The sequence below is a fragment of the Apium graveolens genome, chromosome 4 (genome assembly GCF_009905375.1).
Source record: "Apium graveolens cultivar Ventura chromosome 4, ASM990537v1, whole genome shotgun sequence".
Taxonomy (NCBI): domain Eukaryota; kingdom Viridiplantae; phylum Streptophyta; class Magnoliopsida; order Apiales; family Apiaceae; genus Apium; species Apium graveolens.
Window position 1 is genome coordinate 112,361,358 of NC_133650.1, and position 21,012 is coordinate 112,382,369.

Consider the following 21,012-nt stretch of genomic DNA (forward strand, 5'->3'; position numbering starts at 1 on the left):
CAAGACTTAGACCATCATTGCTGCTTCAATTAGAAAGTCCAAAATGCAATTGTTTTTAATCGGTTTAATGAATTTTTGAGTCTCAATATTTGTATTAATATAATCATCTGCCCATGTGTTATTGGATCGTTTGCTTTTATCCCTGAAATTTCGTAAATGTACATTTTTAATTTTAGATCGGGAAAAAAACGAAGTGCCGAAAAAAACCGGGCAAAAGAGGCGGTTCAAGGTTAAAAAGATAATTTCCGATACTTCAAGAGTAAAAAATAAAGTTTTAACAAATAGGTATATTGATGCAAAATTTTAGATCGAAAGAATGATTGAGCTTTTTTAAGAGTAATGTTACGTAACCCAAAACTCGTACCAAAATAGTTACAAAGTGACGTTGTATAACACGTGTTTAAATATAATTAGTGGGTACATATGAATGCACGCGAGGTCCCATATTATTACTAGGAAAGTTATCATTTATAAATTATTTGAGAACAATTTTTATAATAATATTTGGGATCTCTAGCATTTTCCCAATTTTTAATCTATCACACGGGCAGAAACAGAACAGAAAGAATTCATGTCTATTCTCTAAAAGTACAAACGTAAGGCAAAACATAACAAAATTTAGCTGCAATTTTCTGTGAAGCAAACAACACGCATTTGATAGTCTAATTAGCTAGCCGGGTCTTCCTCTCATCAGAAAGTAGCTTCGCAAAGCGAGTTAAAGCACGAGCATTCGTACCTTGTCCCACCACAGGCTCAAATAATCCTACATCTATATTCACCCTGGCTACTGACTTCTTCAGTAACTTATTTCCTACCTTAGCAAGTGCCGCCATATTCTTGGGGGTTGCCATATCAACAGATGATGTATTCCCTACAAGACTATCATCCTGAATACGTAAATAATTTTTTTCAGCTCCCAGAGCTTGAAATAGTGATGAAACTTGAATGTCAACCATATCTGTGCTGGAAGCACTATAAACGTCGATCAAAGGTGTGGCACCCTTGTCAAATACCCAACCAATCGCATTCCATTGAGACGCTGTGCTTGCATTGTACTTCTCTTCTTGTTTGGCCGTCCCAGTACCGAGGGACAACACTAATATTTTTTCGATGTCCATTGGCTTAATATCAACAAACTTGAATTTTCCTTTGAAGATTTCATTGAAAACATGTGTTATCGCCACCTGAGTCTGCATGAGGATTAGTTTCAACAAACAATATATTAGCTGTAGACTAATATGATATTGTAACTCATATTAATGAAACTAAGGTTGACGGGTATACTGAATTACAGGGTTGTTTGCAGAAACTCCACCATCGATAAGATTGAAGCTGCGTGTCTTCCTGTCTTCAAATTTAGTTTCAAAGTAGTGTGCTGGAAAAAATGTGGGAGCTGCAGATGTGGCTATGCAAACATCTGCTAGTAATGCATTCTTTGAACATTTTACTTTGGCCTGCAGAGAGAATTTAATAACCGGCAAATTATTTACTATGAAAACATATTTCAAAAAATGACTGGTTTGTAAAGAGATCAGCGTACATCGGTTGTAGAAAACATAATTGGTTGAAGGAGTTTGATGTCAAAAGTAGGAATGATCACATCTGTAAGGGTCTGGCACATGGTGGTGTTGCCTAATAATTTCTTTATTATCGATCTCAAGTACTTCCCATTGTACTTTGGCCCTACAGCAGAAGCACTGTAATATTCAACCAAATTGGTTTCATTAGTAATCCAGTATATCAGTTGTAGCAAACAAAGGAGAAAATTAATGCATTCAGGCTAAATTCGATGCAAGTACTTCAGTTATGCGTAAATTAAGTCAACAAATCATCTGGAAAAACTTAGTTATCAAGTCTTTCTACTAAATGGAAGTTATAAGTATCGAGGTGTGAATTGTGATGGTTCTTACAATTGGTTATGATAAGATAACTATTTAGAAATCACATTCGAATCACTTTATACAATTACACTTTAGTATCAGAGTATTCTTTCTAAGATTTTTTATTCACACCGCACAATATTTCACATGCTAAGTGTACCTGTCCTGTGGGAATATTTTGGGTCCATGCTCCAAATAAAATTTGTTAATGTCTTTGGCAGCAAAGAGAGGCTGGTTATCTTGATCAGGAGCTGTGAGCATTGCAGTTACCAGGCCACCTGTGCTTGTACCAGATATCACATCAAAGTAGTCTGCTATTCTTGCATCTGGCCCATCCAGTTCCTGTACATATATGATGTCCATAATCAAACTATTAGTCTTCGCATTTACTAGCATACTGCATAACATAAATGTAGCATGCAACTTGTGAAAAAAAAACAAAAGAACCTGAAGCTTGGACTCGAGAAACGCGAGAATGGTTCCAGGGATGATGCCTCTAATGCCACCTCCATCTATGCTCAGCACTGTCACAAACTTCCTTTTTGTTGTTGGTGTTTTTCTATATGGTTTTTCAGCACATTCAAGTATAGTTACTAGTGAAGCTAGCAATAAAATGATTAGAAAACATGTCTTCATCTTGTATTCTCTAGAAAACTGAGAAGTGAGAAACACAAAGAAGATTATGTACTGAAACAAATGGAATAATCAAGCAGGCAGCTAACTGCTACTTTGTATTCATATATGTGTATGGTTGTGTGTTTGTATATATGTGGCCGGTATGAACCGACTTTTCTTGATTGGATCAAAAGTGAACGTCCTCCCATATTCTCTTTAGGCAGTTAAAGCAACTTTTCTTTTACTTTAACTTATAGTCTGTTCACTTGAAAGATTTGCCAGACGGTTGTACTTCAGATTTACAAAGCTTCTTACTCTACAATACACAATATGCTTAATTCGTGCATTTCTTTACGCACTTGATTTAAATGTAGCTGTGTACAAAGTTACATTGTTTGAGCCCAATATTTAAGTATCCAAGTGATCAAGACTTTTTGTTGCAGTTTGAATTATGAAATTAACGAGATGCTCAAGCCCGCAAAACACTGATGAAATTTTTAATATACAAGTTTTATTCACACTACTGTTAAAATGGCTGAACTTTTAGTATTGTACTGCTAGCTTACCACCCGAGACAACGGCGCCCGCGGGTTAATCTTTTAGGTATATTGTTAATATTTTTAACAATTATGCATAGATTTTTGTTTTCATTTTTATTTATAAATTTTTATTTTGTTCAAGTTTAATATTGAATATCATTATGATGATGTTGGTTCCAATTTTAATATTGAATATTAAAATTTTATTTATGCCAACATCCGAAATTAATTGTGTGAACATTAATTATAATGTTATTAGTTTAGAGTGTATGGTGTAGAGATTGTACTTTTCAACAAGCAATTTTATTCTTATGTAGTTGAAATAATATTTATACTCTATATTATGCAATTTGGAAACAATGAGACGAGACACCTTATTGTTTCTCACCTAGATTGTATTGCTAGTCTAGAGGTTTGTCAAAAAAAGAAAATTAAACTTCTTTAGCAAACAAAAAAAAAATTAAACTTCTTATATGTAACAAATGATTTAAAAAATTGGTCATCTACTCTTTTTCGTCATTGTTTGTATATTAATGTCACTTGGCATTGTAGAGAACAAAAGTTTTCAGCCCTAAACAAAACTTTTAAATCGTTTGATGTCAATTAAACGTCAATGGCTCAATTGTGAACATGAATAAAAATTGTTAATGCTTGTTTAACTTCGTTCATAAATAACAGGTATGTTTAAAAATAATTGTATACTACTACCTTCAAAAATAAATAACAGGTATGTTTAAAAATAATTGTATACTACTACCTTCAAAAATAAATAACAGGTATGTTTAAAAATAATTGTATACTACTACTTTCGTGACCTCATTTCTTTACAAAAAATTTTACATGCTTGACATTTAAGGTAATTATAAAATATATTTCCGTAATTTATTTTTAAATTTTTTTTTGTATAAAAGTTTGAACATTATATTTTTATTCAGGAGAAATTTTTTTTATGCAATTACATACATTAAAGTGCATGTTGAACCCTGTTAGGAATATGTTGTATGTTTGATGATAACTTAACAAAACACTCTAAGTTGATAAGTTAAATGATTTATGTAACCACTTTTAGATCTAGTAGCTTGTACTATACAAGTTTGACAAGTTTGTAGCACAATTCTGTATGCAACAAACAGCTTAACAGTTTAGAAGTTATAGTGAACTATGAGTCATGTTGACTACTAGAAAGATATACAAAATAGGTTGGCTAATTGTAAATAGAAGATGCCTAGTAATTTTGTATAAGTGAAATAGTGTCAACTGCTAAAGAATTCATCATCAACGGATAAACTTGAACCTTCAACAAAAGAGTCAAGACACTTTCAACGGATAATCTACCTGAGACTCAACGGATGACTCAAGAAGCATTATCAACGAATAATGCTGGAGTCTCAAATGATAACAGATTCAAATAGCAGTTGAAAGTGATTTGACAGTCACATGGGTTGATTATATACAAAAGGAATGTGGCAGTTTGTTTGCAGGTTTTAGAGAACAAAGAAACATTTTCATTTTCATTCTTAACTGAAGATATTCAAAGATGCTGATAGAGAAATGAAGCAACATGTGAATAGAACTAGATTCTTGTATTTACTGTTTGTCTTATTCATATGTAACTTGGTTGTATATAAACCAAGTGTAGCAAGTGTTTATTAAGAATCAATCAAGTGAAAATAGGAGTTGAGTAGAGAAATAGAAAAAGTTACATCTGTTAGGAACTCTCTCTGCTCATCTTTGTAAAAACAGTTGTAAGCAGCTGTGTGCATTCTTCCATCACAGAGTTCTCGAATATATATATATATATATATATATATATATATATATATATATATATATTGTGGAAAGATCAATCCATCAGAAAGTTGTTGGGAATATGTTGTGAACGTGATGATTTCATTAACAAAACACCTTAGTAGATTCAACTTAGTGAATTATGTAGCACTTGACGGATAAGGAATATAGTCCTGATGGATGACTCAATATAGTCCCGACGGATGGTGATTTGATATCCATCGAGTGAGTAGCTTATGTAACAATAAGTCATGTAGCACATTTTTTCAAACACCTTTGTATAGATTCTGTAGTAGCTTATGAATCATGTAGACTGCTAGTAGATGTGCAGAATAGGTTGATTAAATGTAAATAGATGATGTCTTGTAATTCTGCACAAATGAAATAGAGTCAAGTGTTAAATGGCTACCCGACGGATGATCAACAAAGCTACCCGACGGATGATCAACAAGGCTACCCGACGGATAACAAGCATGTACCCGACGGATGATCCATTCAAACATCTGTTGACAGTGACAACACAGTCACATACGTCGAGTGTTTGCAAAAAGGAATGTGGCAGCCTATTCAACTGGGTTTTTGAGAACAAAGAAGAATTGCCATTTCAATGCTATTATGAAGATATTCAAAGATGCTGGAATAGAGTAATGAAGTAGCATAGTATTAGACTTGATAGATTTTGTTTTATTATCTTGTCTTATCACTGTGTAATCTTGGTGATATATAAACCAAGAGTAGCAAGTAGAACAACAACAAGACTAAGCAAGTATTTTCTCAGAGAAACAATTGTATGCTTAATCCTTTAGCATTGATCTGTAAGTTTAGTTGTTCTTATTTGTAAGTAGTTGTGAGCTATTCAAACTTCACAGAGTTCTCTTGATATATATATATATATATATATATATATATATGGTGGATACATTCAAATCCACCAGAAAGTTTTAAAGACTTGTGTTTGTATTACTTTGTATTTTGATTCATATTTAACTTGTCATTCCGTACTTTGCAAATCAAAACACTGACATATATATTTTAAGTTAGAACATTTTATAATTCATAAAAAGTTTCAAGAATTTCATTCAACCCCCCTTCTGTAATTCTTGTTGCATTGTTAGGGACTAACAATTGGTATCATAGCAAGCTCTTGAAGAACAAAGAGTTTAAAGATCACAACAAACAGCAAGATGAACAAGAAGGATGTTGGAGTCAAGATTCCTTTTCTGGACAAAGATAATTACCATCACTGGAAGGTAAAGATGCATCTTCACTTACTTTCTCAAGATGAGGCCTATATGGATTGCTTAGAGAGAGGCCTTCAAGTACCAATGAGAGCTGCAACTGGAAATGAGTCATCAGTTCCCAAGCCAAGGCATGAATGGTCAGATCCTGATATTGAACAAGTCGGGAAAGACAAGAAGGCCATGAATATTCTGTTCAATGGAGTTGATGGTGACATGTTTGACAACATCATCAATTGCAAAACTGCCAAGGAGGTTTCAGATACAATTCAGATTATCTGTGATGGCACTGAACAAGTTAGGGAAAATAAGATGCAGCTGCTAATTCAGCAATATGAGCACTTTTATTGTGAAGATATACAAAATTGGTTGGTTAATTGTAAATAGAAGATGCCTTGTAATTTTGTATAAGTGAAATAGTGTCAACTACTAAAGAATTCATCATCAAAGGATAAACTTGAATCTTCAACAAAAGAATCAAGACACTTTCAACGGATAATCTACTTGAGACTCAACGGATGACTCAAGAAGCATTATCAACGGATAATGGTGGAGTCTCAAATGATAACATATTCAAATAGCAGTTGAAAGCGATTTGACAGTCACATGGGTTGATTATATACAAAAGGAATGTGGCAGCCTGTTTGAAGGTTTTAGAGAACAAAGAAACATTTTCATTTCCATTTTTAACTGAAGATATTCAAAGATGTTGGATTGAGAAATGAAGTAACATGTGAATAGAATTAGATTCTTGTATTTACTGTTTATCTTATTCATATATAACTTGGTGTTATATAAACCAAGTGTAGCAAATGTTTATTAAGAATCGATCAAGTGAAAATAGGAGTTGAGTAGAGAAATAGAAAAAACTACATATGTTAGGAACTCTCTCTGCTCATCTTTGTAAAAAAGAGTTGTAAGCAGCTGTGTGCATTCTTGCATCACAGAGTTCTCGAATATATATATATATCTTGTGGAAATATCAATCGACCAGAAAGTTTTTAAACTGCCTTGTTTAATTACTTTGTGTTTGAATACTTACAATCTTTTAATCCGCACAACTGCATATTCCTTCACTATTATATATATATATATATATATATATATATATATATATATATATATATATATATATATTCTAAAGAGATTTTAAAGTTTTCCAAAAGAAACCAGAAACCAAAATTCCATTCAACCCTTCTTCTGTAATTTTGTTGTTAGATTGTTAGGGACTAACAATTCGTATCAGAGCAAACTCTTGACACACTAAGAGTTTAGAGATCAAAACAAACTAACACGAGTAGAAAGGATGTTGGAGTGAAGATCATAATTCTGGATAAAAATAATTATCATCACTAGAAAGATATGTCGACTGCATAGAGAAAGGTCCCTATGTTCCTCGTAGAGCTGCAACAGATGTTGAAGGAGCTGTTGGAAATGAGCAAACAGTTCTAAAGCCATGGTCAGAATGGACAAATGAAGATATTGTGTAACACCCCCAAATCCGTGGTCGGGGATCCGGGTTGTCACGAGTTCCATTTCCCTTAATAACACCCAATCTTAATAAACAATCAACTACTCTGTACTGTGACCCCACAATAAACACACACACCACAAGTTATAGTCTCAGAGATGAATATCCAAAAATAACACGAGTCATTCTATTCCAAAATTATATGCCATTACACCTTAAAAGGGTTTCTGAATAGATTTACATTTCTTTGCCATTATTACAATTGATAAAGATACATAAGTCTGGTACATCAGAAGTTGAAAGCCTAGCCTATTGGTAGTTCCTACCTCAGCTACAGCGACATTAACGCCTATAGGAAACTGCGGAACGTTTCCTATCCGCTCGCGAATTGGGAGCTTGGTCATGTTCATCTTTTCTATCTGTTGTTGTGTGATGAAAAAAGAAAGCAAGGGTGAGCAACAAGCCCACCAAAATAATATGTATAATGATTTACAATATATGAGCATTCTCATAGTACTCATGAAAGTCTTGGTCAAGAAGAAATGAACCAAGTTTGATATCTTACCGCGACCAAGTCGCAAAATATTCAGTATATATGTACATATATACTTTTCAAAATCTTTGAAATCCTCTGACATGTATAATATACACAGAGTTCCAGTTTATAACTGTATAAAAATATCGTTGCAAGGTGATCTCATATATATAACCTTGTCTCAACGTTTTTCTGAAAATCTTTGCCATGCATAAGATAATCAATAACCAGATATAAGTTGAAAAGAGGAAGTTACAAGATACCCCAATATACTTATATCTTTCCCAAATACTACTTGAACTACCACCGTTCAAGTTATAATCAGTTTCAAAAGTTCATCACCCAGATGAGACTACAAGATAAGACTTGAATAGATTCAATCTTTGAAATATTATTGAATGAAATAAAGTTACGAGATACTTTATTTAGTCCTGATATATATATATATATATATCCACATATATATATCTCTTAAATATTTCCTGGAACCTCTGTTATGTAAAGTATGAATAGAGTTTGTAACATCCAATGAATTTTGGAAAGGAAAAGAATTTTGGCATAAACCCGATATCTTGCTGATCAGGCAAAGATACCAATAAGTAACCTTTTCTACTAGTAGATGGATGAATCCCCCACCGGTCATCACCCTGGCCACATAAGGACCTTGTGCTGGACCGCCACCCGGCCTCTTACGCGTTGATGGACTGCCACCCAGCCACTTACACTTTGATAGACCGTACCCCGGCCTGTCGCTTATGCCGACTCAATTAGATGGACTTACTTCCCGAACGTTGGGCAAGTAATCAAATTGTTTTCTCAAAACAGCAACCAAGTTGCGAATGTAAAATACACAACAAAGCCGGATCCCCCAGGTTTTGAGCGAGTATTTAAATTCCCTTTGAAAGGAAGATCTTAAATATAAAAATGAGTTTTGGGGTCCACTCTAACTTTAAAAATCATTTTGAAGACTCGAAAACATTTTTAAGAATGTTTGGAGTACTGCTGATTTATTAAAATAAATCAGTCCTGATATATTAGAAATATCTGAATATTATTATTTAAATAATATTCTCGTAAAGATAATCCTTATAAAAATAATCGAAGTAGAAGTTTTAAAACTCATACTTGAAATGAATATTAAATAACCAAAGATATACTTATACGAAAGTACTATCTGTATTTGAATAATCGAAAATAAGTTTAATTATCGAAACAGTATTCTTTAATAAAATAAAGAATATTATTAAATAATGAGTGGAGTCATAATACCTCGAATGAATATTATAAATAATATTCATTAAATAAAATAAACAGAGTCATACATCCTCAAATGAATATCCAATTAATAATCATTAAATAGAATAAACAGAGTCATAAGTCCTCGAATGAATATTCAAATAATATTCATTAAATAAAATAAAGTTATCGAATAAACCTTATTCGATCAATAGTTTTAAAAACTATATCCATATATATATAAATATATATATATATATATATATAATATACTCGGGAACATCGACTCCCGGTTTAGAAATATGTTCACCTTTGGGTCCCCTATACTAAGGGTATACGCAAATACTGCTTATCTCTAGCATAGGTATTATGCAACTAATAAGCATTTGAACCAACAGATATATAAATCAAGAATACGAAACAGGCATGCATATATACCATATCACATGCTCCAATATATCGCAAGAATTTGCTAATAACAAATATGCATTTATCACAAGATCATGCATATACACATATACATCACAACAACAGTTATACGGGTAGAAAACTTGCCTGAGCGACTGGGGGTTATAAATGGCTTGGGACGAGTCTGGTAACCTATAAACAACATATAAGTTGGAATTAAACCAAAGTCACTTGTAAATCTATACTTTAACCAATTTAGACTCTAACGCTCGCTTTGCGCTTAATGATTCTCTTAAGTCGCTCGAGTACCCTCGGCTCCACCATTTTTAATAAATTAACCATTACGGGTTTTAAGGCGATTCTTTCGCGAATGCCTTACCAACTGCCTAACACACTTTACATAAATGTTTCATACTCCAATTAGCCCTCTTTAGGTCTTTAACATATGTTTCAAAGTAAGGCGAGGGGTAATGATTCGTTCGCGAAACGTCGTTACTTAAAACGACCGTTTCTCCTAAACCGTACATCGGAAACAAACGAACCACATATCAAAACGAAGCTCGTAACATGTACTATCTAAACATGGCAATGGTCAAAACCTAGCAGGGAGTTCTCGGGTCCTAATGTTATGAACAAAAGCAGTCTAAAGTAAATCGGACATTACGACGGCTATGTTTACGCGATTTCCCAAATTTATACCATTCCAAATCAACCACCAATCAATCCCAATTCATTCATACAACCAACATCCATCCACACTACATCATAACAGCCCCAATCAACTCAACATTAACAATTTATACTTATTCTTAAACTTGAATTTAAACTATACTTAAGTCCTTTAACCAATCAATAAGATTTCAACATCCAATTTACCAAAACTCCAACCCAAACTCTAATTATGCAAGCATCAAGCTACTCTTTTACCATAACTATCAAAATCATCCTAATATACAAAGTAAAGCTAGGGTTTGGAGATGTTATACCTTCCTTGAAGTGATGTGAGTAGCTAGGAAGCCTTAAGAAGCCTTGAGATGTCTTAGGGATGCTTGGATCTTAAAGGAAAAACAAGAAAAATCAAGTTAAAAATCTTGAAATCACTATTCATTATCTTCTTCATTGATTTCTTGGAAGAGATTGAGAATGAATTGGAGGCATAAACTTATAGGATAGCCATATCTATGCATAAGGAGTACTAGATAATTACCTTACTAATTTAGGAAGCTTGGAACTTGAATTTTGAAAATTCTTCTTCTTGAAATGAAGAAAAGCCGAGAGCAATGTTGAAGAAAGAAATGATTTTATGTTTTGCTTTGATTTGTTTTGGCTAGCTTGGTTGTTTTTGTTTTTTTTGGTTAATTACCTTTCTAACCTTGAACTTTGTGTGGTTTTAAATCAACCACACCTCCTTCCCCTTATGTCATGCTTATGTCACTTTGTGATGTCATCATCCCTTACTTGACCTCTTCTTATTGGTTGGATGACCTCATCATCCCTAACCTCCTTGATTAACTTCCTAACTGTTTGCCTAATGACCGCTGATCTGTTATACGGTTCGCTTAACTTTCGTTCTCGTTTCTCGTTTGAGGGATCATACCCGGGATCTTATTACTTGGGTTTCCTTAACCTTTCTCAATACATTATAATCCTTTTATGATCCTCTCTTATAATCCTTTAATTTAAATCCTTTTTATCCTGTTACCTTATACTCAATTCTTTCCGTATCTAGTGGATTTCCGGGAAAAATCAAAGTGTTCGGAATTGGATTCTGACGATCTTTACATACACTTATATACCATAGATAGTACTAATAAAATCTCAGATAATCCATAACAGAACCCCTACATAGTGTGGTATGAAAAGTTTTCTTATTCAGCAAAATCACTATTCATAAGGGTAAAAAAAAATCCAAAATTTGGGGTTATTACAGTCTCCCCTCCTTAAAAGGATTCCGTCGCGGAATCAGATAGAAAATGAATAGGGATACTCTCTTAGCATTGCACTTTCTAACTCTCGAGTAAATTTTCCCACATTGTGGTCATACCACCAAACTCTGCCTAGTTTGATAACCCTTCTCCTAAGCACTTGTTCCTTTTCACTTTATAACCCTTCCTGGTTCCTCCATATAGGTTACGTCGGGTTGCTTGTCTATGCGCTCATATGCCCCTATTTATCTGGCATCCGAATTACACTTCCTTAACATTGATACGTGGAACACGTTATGAACTTGCTACAGGTTCGGGGGTAGGGCTAGCTCGTATGCTAACTTCCTAATATGTTTTAGTATATCCAAGGGTCCGACAAATTGCGGACTTAGCTTTCCTTTCTTTCTGAACCTCATCAATCCTTTCCAAGGGTTTCCAAGGGGATACCTTTAAAAATACTAGGTCCCCTACTTCCTATTCTTTGTCCTTTCGTGTCAAACCAACATACTTCTTATGTCCATCTTGGGCTACTACCAGCCGTCCTCTGATTAGATCTATTATATCCTTGGTCCTTTGGACTACTGCGGGTCCGAGCATCTTGCGCTCTACAACTTCATCCTAACATAAAGGAGATCGACATTGTCTTCCCTCAAGGATCTCATAAGGAGACAACTCGATAATGACATATGATCTATTGTCGTAAGAAAACTCAATCCGTGCTAAGTGATCATTCCAATTTCTTTCAAGAGTATTACACAGACTATCATTATAGCTTTTAGCATTAGAGCTTTTGTTTCTCAATACCCATTCTTTTCCAGTTCGTAATCGCTACTACCTTCCGTTCCTAATATTATATTGGTTATACTTTTGCTTGTTAGCATTTTATAACCTTTTAATAACCACGTCAACCTTAGTATCACGAATGTGTTTCCATTCCGAATACCACCACAACTTTACCACTCCTTTTTCAGTTGTTTCTATTTTCCAAAGTTTGATCAATCATATAGAAGTAAAAGAACTTATTGAGAGATCACTATGATCATGAACACTTGTTATATCGCATAGTTAGTACAGAAGGTGGCCAGCCTTTAGTACTTGACAAGCAATTAAACAATAGATGGTATCCTACTAGGCTTCTATCACACAGATAGATAGTCATTCGGCAATACCTCCCCTTCTGGAAGGGTTGTTCTTCTCAGCTTATAAAAAATGAAAAGGAGAGAAAAGAATGAATTGAAGAGAATTGTATATATATAAATTATGCTGCCACAAAATATCTGGCTTGGAATTTACCTCTGAACTATAGAGGTTTGTCATAGGAGAACAAAATATATGTATATATATATCAAGTATTATCGCATTGTATTTCACATGCTTAAATATTTTTGCTATTCCGTCCATCATTCTATGGACCCATGCTCTTCCTCGAGCTTATACTCAATCACCTTTGAAACTCCCTCGACATCGAAAATCGAATCTGGAATCTCATTTTATACATTATCGTTACTAGAATTCTATGCTTGCACCGCAACCTTCCTCGTATAGTAATACGACTCTCTATTGATAAGAAGGAATAAGTATTCAATAGGTAGATAATCTACTTAATTAGTCTATCAATTGATAACTTATACGTCAACACGACACGATTAGTGGTACTCAATCTCAACATCCATTCCAATACAACTCTCACGGTTGTAATCAGCTCATTACTCGCAGAATCATTGCTGCATTACTATGGTCCACCACTGACCTACTGCCGTCATTCACTTTCCATGAAATCTTAATATCTAACCATACGGAGTCCATACATGTAGTATAGAATTCTTCTAAGGAGTTAACATAATCACCATTCGTAATTCATGAAGAACACTCCTGATCCTAACATACATACATGACATGAAGCATATAAAATTGCAGAAGAGTTTCAATCAAAGCACTGATAGCAGGTTAATACCATTCTTAATCATATACCTTCAATAGAAGACATAACTCGTAGGTTCGTTTAGTCCTTTTTGAAACATGGTCCTGGATTATTCTCAGGATAGTTCCTTCTAAGATAGATAGCCCGCTCATGGCGATTTTTACGAATTAAACCTTTACCAAACTACTATTATGGTTGGGTATTGCACAGTCATCAGAAGGAATGTCAATCTTCCAAACCATAATACAACCTTCATAGCTTTTACCATCATCACTGTATTCCTTTGGCACAAGCGCCTATAATTATCCTCTTACCTTTAAAGTGTCGGCCACCTCTTTGGCCTTTCCTGATAGTAAAATTTCCTTACAATCAATGTCATCTTAACCACTTTCACTAAATTTTCTACCTCATTTCCCATCACTGATTGTGTGAAGATGTTTTCCTTAAAATCTGATGAGTAAAAAAAAAATATCACCATTTTTCCATAAGTTATTGCCTCAGTTTTTAGAGGTTAATCATTGTCACGACTGACTCTCGATCATACTTAGGACGTCTCTTATCTTGGGTCCTTCTTGTTTTCACCTTTCTTGACCTTCGTTGGGTTCAATCTATACTTTCTCGTGGTTTAACACGTGCCCCACTTGGCATCATTATAATTACGTCATATTTCCTTTATCAACATTTATATTCTTGAGAATTTTGAATATTACCTTTCTCCTTATAAAACCTCTAAGGTTATCTTTAAATCGTTCCTCCTGTATCCGCTAGATACAGGGCATATCAAAATACCATTTACTACTACTAGAACCATTGTCTATGTACTTCTGAAAAATTTCTTTACTGATCTTTAAAGGTTGTTATTACCTTGATCCTTTCCAATTCATACTTGTCAAAACTCATGCTGTCCCTATTAAGGGTGGATGCCAACCTTTATGCATTCCCCTAGGATTCATCTCAAGTTATCGAAGTTATATCCTTAATTCCACCTTTAAAAAAAATACTTGCATCCTTTCATGGATAAATCAAGTCATATATCCTTGATAGATTATCTTATTCATCATTCCCACCTCGATAGTCTATACCTAATTTCACAATAACATCTGTATTCAAAATAAGGTCAATCAATATGGCCTCCAAAAGATAACAACGGTTATCCGCTTTTCTTCCCTAATTTGGTAACGATAACAAGGATATCCTGGAAGATATTGGTCGTGTTCAACGTGAACTTCTTCTTAATAATTCCGTATTTACTTTTATTGTTTATTTCAACAGTCATCTCAATATTGGGATATCTTTCATACCTGGCGTCTCCCTTTCTGGGTATCAAGCCACCGGTCTTACAGTTCACATTCTTGAAGGTCACTTCCTTCATCCAATTTTCCTAATTTCTTACTTTCTCGTCTCCTTAGTCTATCCGCATTTTATTATTCATCCCTCGAACTATCTCAAGGTTTCCTCGGATCCTCCCAACTTACAGGGAATAAAATATATGTATCTCTTATGCCTTCAACCATCAATTTTTTAACTCATGGTGAATCACCCTCATCCTGACGATTACATACTTCTCTATTTCTATTGCTACGAGTCTTTAGGGTTTTCTCATACCCAACACCCTTATCATTCCTCAAACTCTATTGCTTTTATATTCCTTTCCACTTCAATTCCTTTCTCTTATCATTATTTCATGAACCAACACAACATAAGCATTGATTTCAAACATCCCGTCATTCTGGATTCGTGTCCTCATAACGAATCTTGACAACTTTTACAACTTAGGTTCATAATTCATCATACTCCTCCGCTTTTGTTCTGGCTCTAAAGATTTTACACTACCTCCATAACCTTGGGAAGTACTTTCCCGAAAACAATTGTCTGAACTTTAATCAATTTATTATGACCTCTGGCTCCGTGCCTTTCTTGGTCTTAATCTCTTCTCCAGTCATTGACTCTCTGCCTTCATTCATCACTTTTTCTTGGCATAATATGATCTTTTTCGATAATTTGGGCTGTATTGCAATCTCAAACAACGTTTCGGTACCGGCTCCGGTTACCTTCACTTCTATTTCCATTTTCTTAAAATCTCTTATCAACTCTCCCAAAGACATTTTCATCTTGAGTCTCTCCTTTATACTAAGGGCATTAGCCACCATTTTGGCTTTCCCTGGATGATAAAGAATCTCATAATCGTAATCCTTGATTAGCTCTAACCACCTCCTCTGGCGCATGTTAAGCTCTTTTTGCGTAAAAATGCACTAGAGCACTTATGGCTTGTGTAAATCTTGCACTTCTCTCCATACAAGTAGTGCCTCCAATCTTTAGGGCAAAACTATTGCCACGAGCCCAAGCTCATGGGTGGGGATATCGAATTTTATATTCCCTTAATTGTCTTGATGCGTATGCGATTACCTTGTTGTGCTGTATAAGAAGCACCCTAATTCCTTATGTGAAGCGTTACTACACATCATAAAATCTCCTTTTCCATCCGGCAATGCCGTCATAGGGGCCGCCACCAATCTTTGCTTCAGTTCTTAAAAGTTGTTCTCGCATTTCTCTGTCTATTAGAACTTCTCAGTCTTACGAGTAAGCCGCGTTAAAGGGGCTACTATCTTTACAAACTTGAACGAACCTCTAGTAGTGACCGGCCAATCCTACCTCTGGTAGTTGCCCTAACCATGGTCATCAATTCCTTAGTGGTCCTTTATTCATTCTTGTCAGGATCCTTCACAGGATCCTTCTCAGCGATAATCCCTTCTAGGACAACATCCTCAACCGCTACCTCCTTAAGACGAACTTCATCCGGTCCCGTGTTAGGACGCTCTATCGGATCCACAATCTGATCTCCAATAACTAATAAAACATCATCGCATTGTTGCTCCTCAACCTCAGGGTTCGGAGTCCCACTACCATATACGATAACGAACTATACTTCTATCACGATATTTATAAGGGTTCCCATAAGGGTTTTAACTGTCAGTACTACGTTAGGTAGTCCGACTATGAACTTGGCAAGAGTTCTTATTATCTTAGTGAACTTATTATCTTAACGTCACATCATCTCTGAGGTTTATAACACTTCGCTCTGATACCATTTCTGTAACACCCCCAAATCCGGGGTCGGGGATCCGGATTGTCACGAGTTCCATTTCCCTTAATAACACCCAATCTTAATAAACAATCAACTACTCTGTACTGTGACCCCACAATAAACACACACACCACAAGTTATAGTCTCAGAGATGAATATCCAAAAATAACACGAGTCATTTTATTCCAAAATTATATGCCATTACACCTTCAAAGGGTTTCTGAATAGATTTACATTTCTTTGCCATTATTACAATTGATAAAGATACATAAGTCTGGTACATCAGAAGTTGAAAGCCTAGCCTATTGGTAGTTCCTACCTCAGCTACAGCGACATCAACGCCTATAGAAAACTGCGGAACGTTTCCTATCCGCTCGCGAATTGGGAGCTTGGTCCTGTTCATCTTTTCTATCTGTTGTTGTGTGATGAAAAAAGAAAGCAAGGGTGAGCAACAAGCCCACCAAAATAATATGTATAGTGATTTACAATATATGAGCATTCTCATAGTACTCATGAAAGTCTTGGTCAAGAAAAAATGAACCAAGTTTGATATCTTACCGCGACCAAGTCACAAAATATTCAGTATATATGTACATATATACTTTTCAAAATCTTTGAAATCCTCTGACATGTATAATATACACAGAGTTCCAGTTTATAACTGTATAAAAATATCGTTGCAAGGTGATCTCATATATTTAACCTTATCTCAACGTTTTTCTGAAAATCTTTGCCATGCATAAGATAATCAATAACCAGATATAAGTTGAAAAGAGGAAGTTACAAGATACCCCAATATACTTATATCTTTCCCAAATACTACTTGAACTACCACCGTTCAAGTTATAATCAGTTTCAAAAGTTCATCACCCAGATGAGACTACAAGATAAGACTTGAATAGATTCAATCTTTGAAATATTATTGAATGAAATAAAGTTACGAGATACTTTATTTAGTCCCGATATATATATATCCACATATATATCTCTTAAACATTTCCTGGAACCTCTGTTATGTAAAGTATGAACAGAGTTTGTAACATCCAATGAATTTTGGAAAGGAAATTTTTTTTAGCATAAACCCGATATCTTGCTGATCAGGCAAAGATACCAATAAGTAACCTTTTCTACTAGTAGATGGATGAATCCCCCACCGGTCATCACCCTGGCCACATAAGGACCTTGTGCTGGACCGCCACCCGGCCTCTTACGCGTTGATGGACTGCCACCCAGCCACTTACACTTTGATAGACCGTACCCCGGCCTGTCTCTTATGCCGACTCAATTAGATGGACTTACTTCCCGAACGTTGGGCAAGTAATCAAATTGTTTTCTCAAAACAGCAACCAAGTTGCGAATGTAAAATACACCACAGAGCCGGATCCCCCAGGTTTTGAGCGAGTATTTAAATCCCCTTTGAAAGGAAGATCTTAAATATAAAAATGAGTTTTGGGGTCCACTCTAACTTTAAAAATCATTTTGAAGACTCGAAAACATTTTTAAGAATGTTTGGAGTACTGCTGATTTATTAAAATAAATCAGTCCCGATATATTAGAAATATCTGAATATTATTATTTAAATAATATTCTCGTAAAGATAATCCTTATAAAAATAATCGAAGTAGAAGTTTTAAAACTCATACTTGAAATGAATATTAAATAACCAAAGATATACTTATACGAAAGTACTATCTTTATTTGAATAATCGAAAATAAGTTTAATTATCGAAACATTATTCTTTAATAAAATAAAGAATATTATTAAATAATAAGCGGAGTCATAATACCTCGAATGAATATTATAAATAATATTCATTAAATAAAATAAACGGAGTCATACATCCTCAAATGAATATCCAATTAATAATCATTAAATAGAATAAACAGAGTCATAAGTCCTCGAATGAATATTCAAATAATATTCATTAAATAAAATAAAGTTATCGAATAAACCTTATTCGATCAATAGTTTTGAAAACTATATCCATATATATATAAATATATATATATATAATATACTCAGGAACATCGACTCCCGGTTTAGAAATATGTTCACCTTTGGGTCCCCTATACTAAGGGTATACGCAACTACTGCTTATCTCTAGCATAGGTATTATGCAACTAATAAGCATTTGAACCAACAGATATATAGATCAAGAATACGAAACAGGCATGCATATATACCATATCACATGCTCCAATATATCGCAAGAATTTGCTAATAACAAATATGCATTTATCACAAGATCATGCATATACACAAATACATCACAACAACAGTTATACGGGTAGAAAACTTGCCTGAGCGACTGGGGGTTATAAATGGCTTGGAACAAGTCTGGTAACCTATAAACAACATATAAGTTGGAATTAAACCAAAGTCACTTGTAAATCTATACTTTAACCAATTTAGACTCTAACGCTCGCTTTGCGCTTAATGATTCTCTTAAGTCGCTCGAGTACCCTCGGCTCCACCATTTTTAATAAATTAACCATTACGAGTTTTAAGGCGATTCTTTCGCGAGTGCCTTACCAACTGCCTAACACACTTTACATAAATGTTTCATACTCCAATTAGCCCTCTTTAGGTCTTTAACATATGTTTCAAAGTAAGGCGAGGGGTAATGATTCGTTCGCGAAACGTCGTTACTTAAAACGACCGTTTCTCCTAAACCGTACATCGGAAACAAACGAACCACATATCAAAACGAAGCTCGTAACATGAACTATCTAAACATGGCAATGGTCAAAACCTAGCAGGGAGTTCTCGCGTCCTAATGTTATGAACAAAAGCAATCTAAAGTAAATCGGACATTACGACGGCTACGTTTACGCGATTTCCCAAATTTATACCATTCCAAATCAACCACCAATCAATCCCAATTCATTCATACAACCAACATCCATCCACACTAAATCATAACAGCCCCAATCAACTCAACATTAACAATTTATACTTATTCTTAAACTTGAATTTAAACTATACTTAAGTCCTTTAACCAATCAATAAGATTTCAACATCCAATTTACCACAACTCCAACCCAAACTCTAATTATGCAAGCATCAAGCTACTCTTTTACCATAACTATCAAAATCATCCTAATATACAAAGTAAAGCTAGGGTTTGGAGATGTTATACTTTCCTTGAAGTGATGTGAGTAGCTAGGAAGCCTTTAGAAGCCTTGAGATGTCTTAGGGATGCTTGGATCTTAAAGGAAAAACAAGAAAAATCAAGTTAAAAATCTTGAAATCACTATTCATTATCTTTTTCATTGATTTCTTGGAAGAGATTGAGAATGAATTGGAGGCTTAAACTTATAGGATAGCCATATCTATGCATAAGGAGTACTAGATAATTACCTTACTAATTTAGGAAGCTTGGAACTTGAATTTTGAAAATTCTTCTTCTTGAAATGAAGAAAAGCCGAGAGCAATGTTGAAGAAAGAAATGATTTTGTGTTTTGCTTTGATTTGTTTTGGCTAGCTTGGTTGTTTTTGTTTTGTTTTTGGTTAATTACCTTTCTAACCTTGAACTTTGTGTGGTTTTAAATCAACCACACCTCCTTCCCCTTATGTCATGCTTATGTCACTTTGTGATGTCATCATCCCTTACTTGCCCTCTTCTTATTGGTTGGATGACCTCATCATCCCTAACCTCCTTGATTAACTTCCTAATTGTTTGCTTAATGACCGCTGATCTGTTATACGGTTCGCTTAACTTTCGTTCTCATTTCTCGTTTGAGGGATCATACCCGGGATCTTATTACTTGGGTTTCCTTAACCTTTCTCAATACATTATAATCCTTTTATGATCCTCTATATAATCCTTTAATTTAAATCATTTTTATCATGTTACCTTATACTCAATTCTTTCCGTATCTAGTGGATTTCCGGGAAAAATCAAAGTGTTCGGAATTGGATTCTGACGATCTTTACATACACATATATACCATATAGAGTACTAATAAAATCTCAGATAATCCATAACGAAACCCCTACATTGTGTGGTATGAAATTTTTTTTATTCAGCATAATCAGCAAAATCACTATTCATAAGGGTAAAAAAAAAATCCAAAAATTGGGGTTATTACATATTGAGCAAATTCATAAAGACAAAAAGGCCATGAATATTTTGTTCAATGGTCTTGATGGAGATATGTCCGTCAATGTTATCAACTGCAACACTGCCAAGGAAATTTGGGACCAAATCTAAGTACTATGTGAGGGAACTGAGCAAGTCAGAGAAAATAACATGCAACACCTCATATAATAGTATGAACACTTTCATTTTGAAGATGGTGAGTCACTGAGTGACATCTTCAGTTGATTTCAAAAACTGCTAAATGGTTTAAAGTTGTATGGGAGGATCT

The 21,012-nt window shown here is 34.5% G+C and overlaps 1 protein-coding gene across 1 annotated transcript; it reads right to left on the reverse strand.

The window, feature by feature from the left end:
* Positions 1-455: 455 nt before the first annotated feature.
* LOC141716855 (patatin-like protein 3) lies at positions 456-2,671 on the reverse strand. The gene is made up of 5 exons (XM_074519028.1): positions 2,328-2,671; positions 2,041-2,222; positions 1,541-1,697; positions 1,293-1,454; positions 456-1,190 (listed from the first exon to the last, which is right to left on the reverse strand). Exons 1-5 carry the CDS (start codon positions 2,514-2,516, stop codon positions 663-665), a joined length of 1,218 nt encoding a protein of 405 aa, XP_074375129.1. The 5' UTR covers positions 2,517-2,671; the 3' UTR covers positions 456-662.
* Positions 2,672-21,012: the final 18,341 nt, after the last annotated feature.

Bases quoted from the DNA above. Each gene is read 5' to 3' on its own strand.
- LOC141716855 (XM_074519028.1), bottom strand. From the start codon at position 2,516: ATGAAGACATGTTTTCTAATCATTTTATTGCTAGCTTCACTAGTAACT. The intron at 2,223-2,327 runs GTTCTTTTGTTT...ATATATGTACAG, and splicing joins TTCTCGAGTCCAAGCTTCAG to GAACTGGATGGGCCAGATGC. The intron at 1,191-1,292 runs GTAATTCAGTAT...ATCCTCATGCAG, and splicing joins GAGTTTCTGCAAACAACCCT to ACTCAGGTGGCGATAACACA.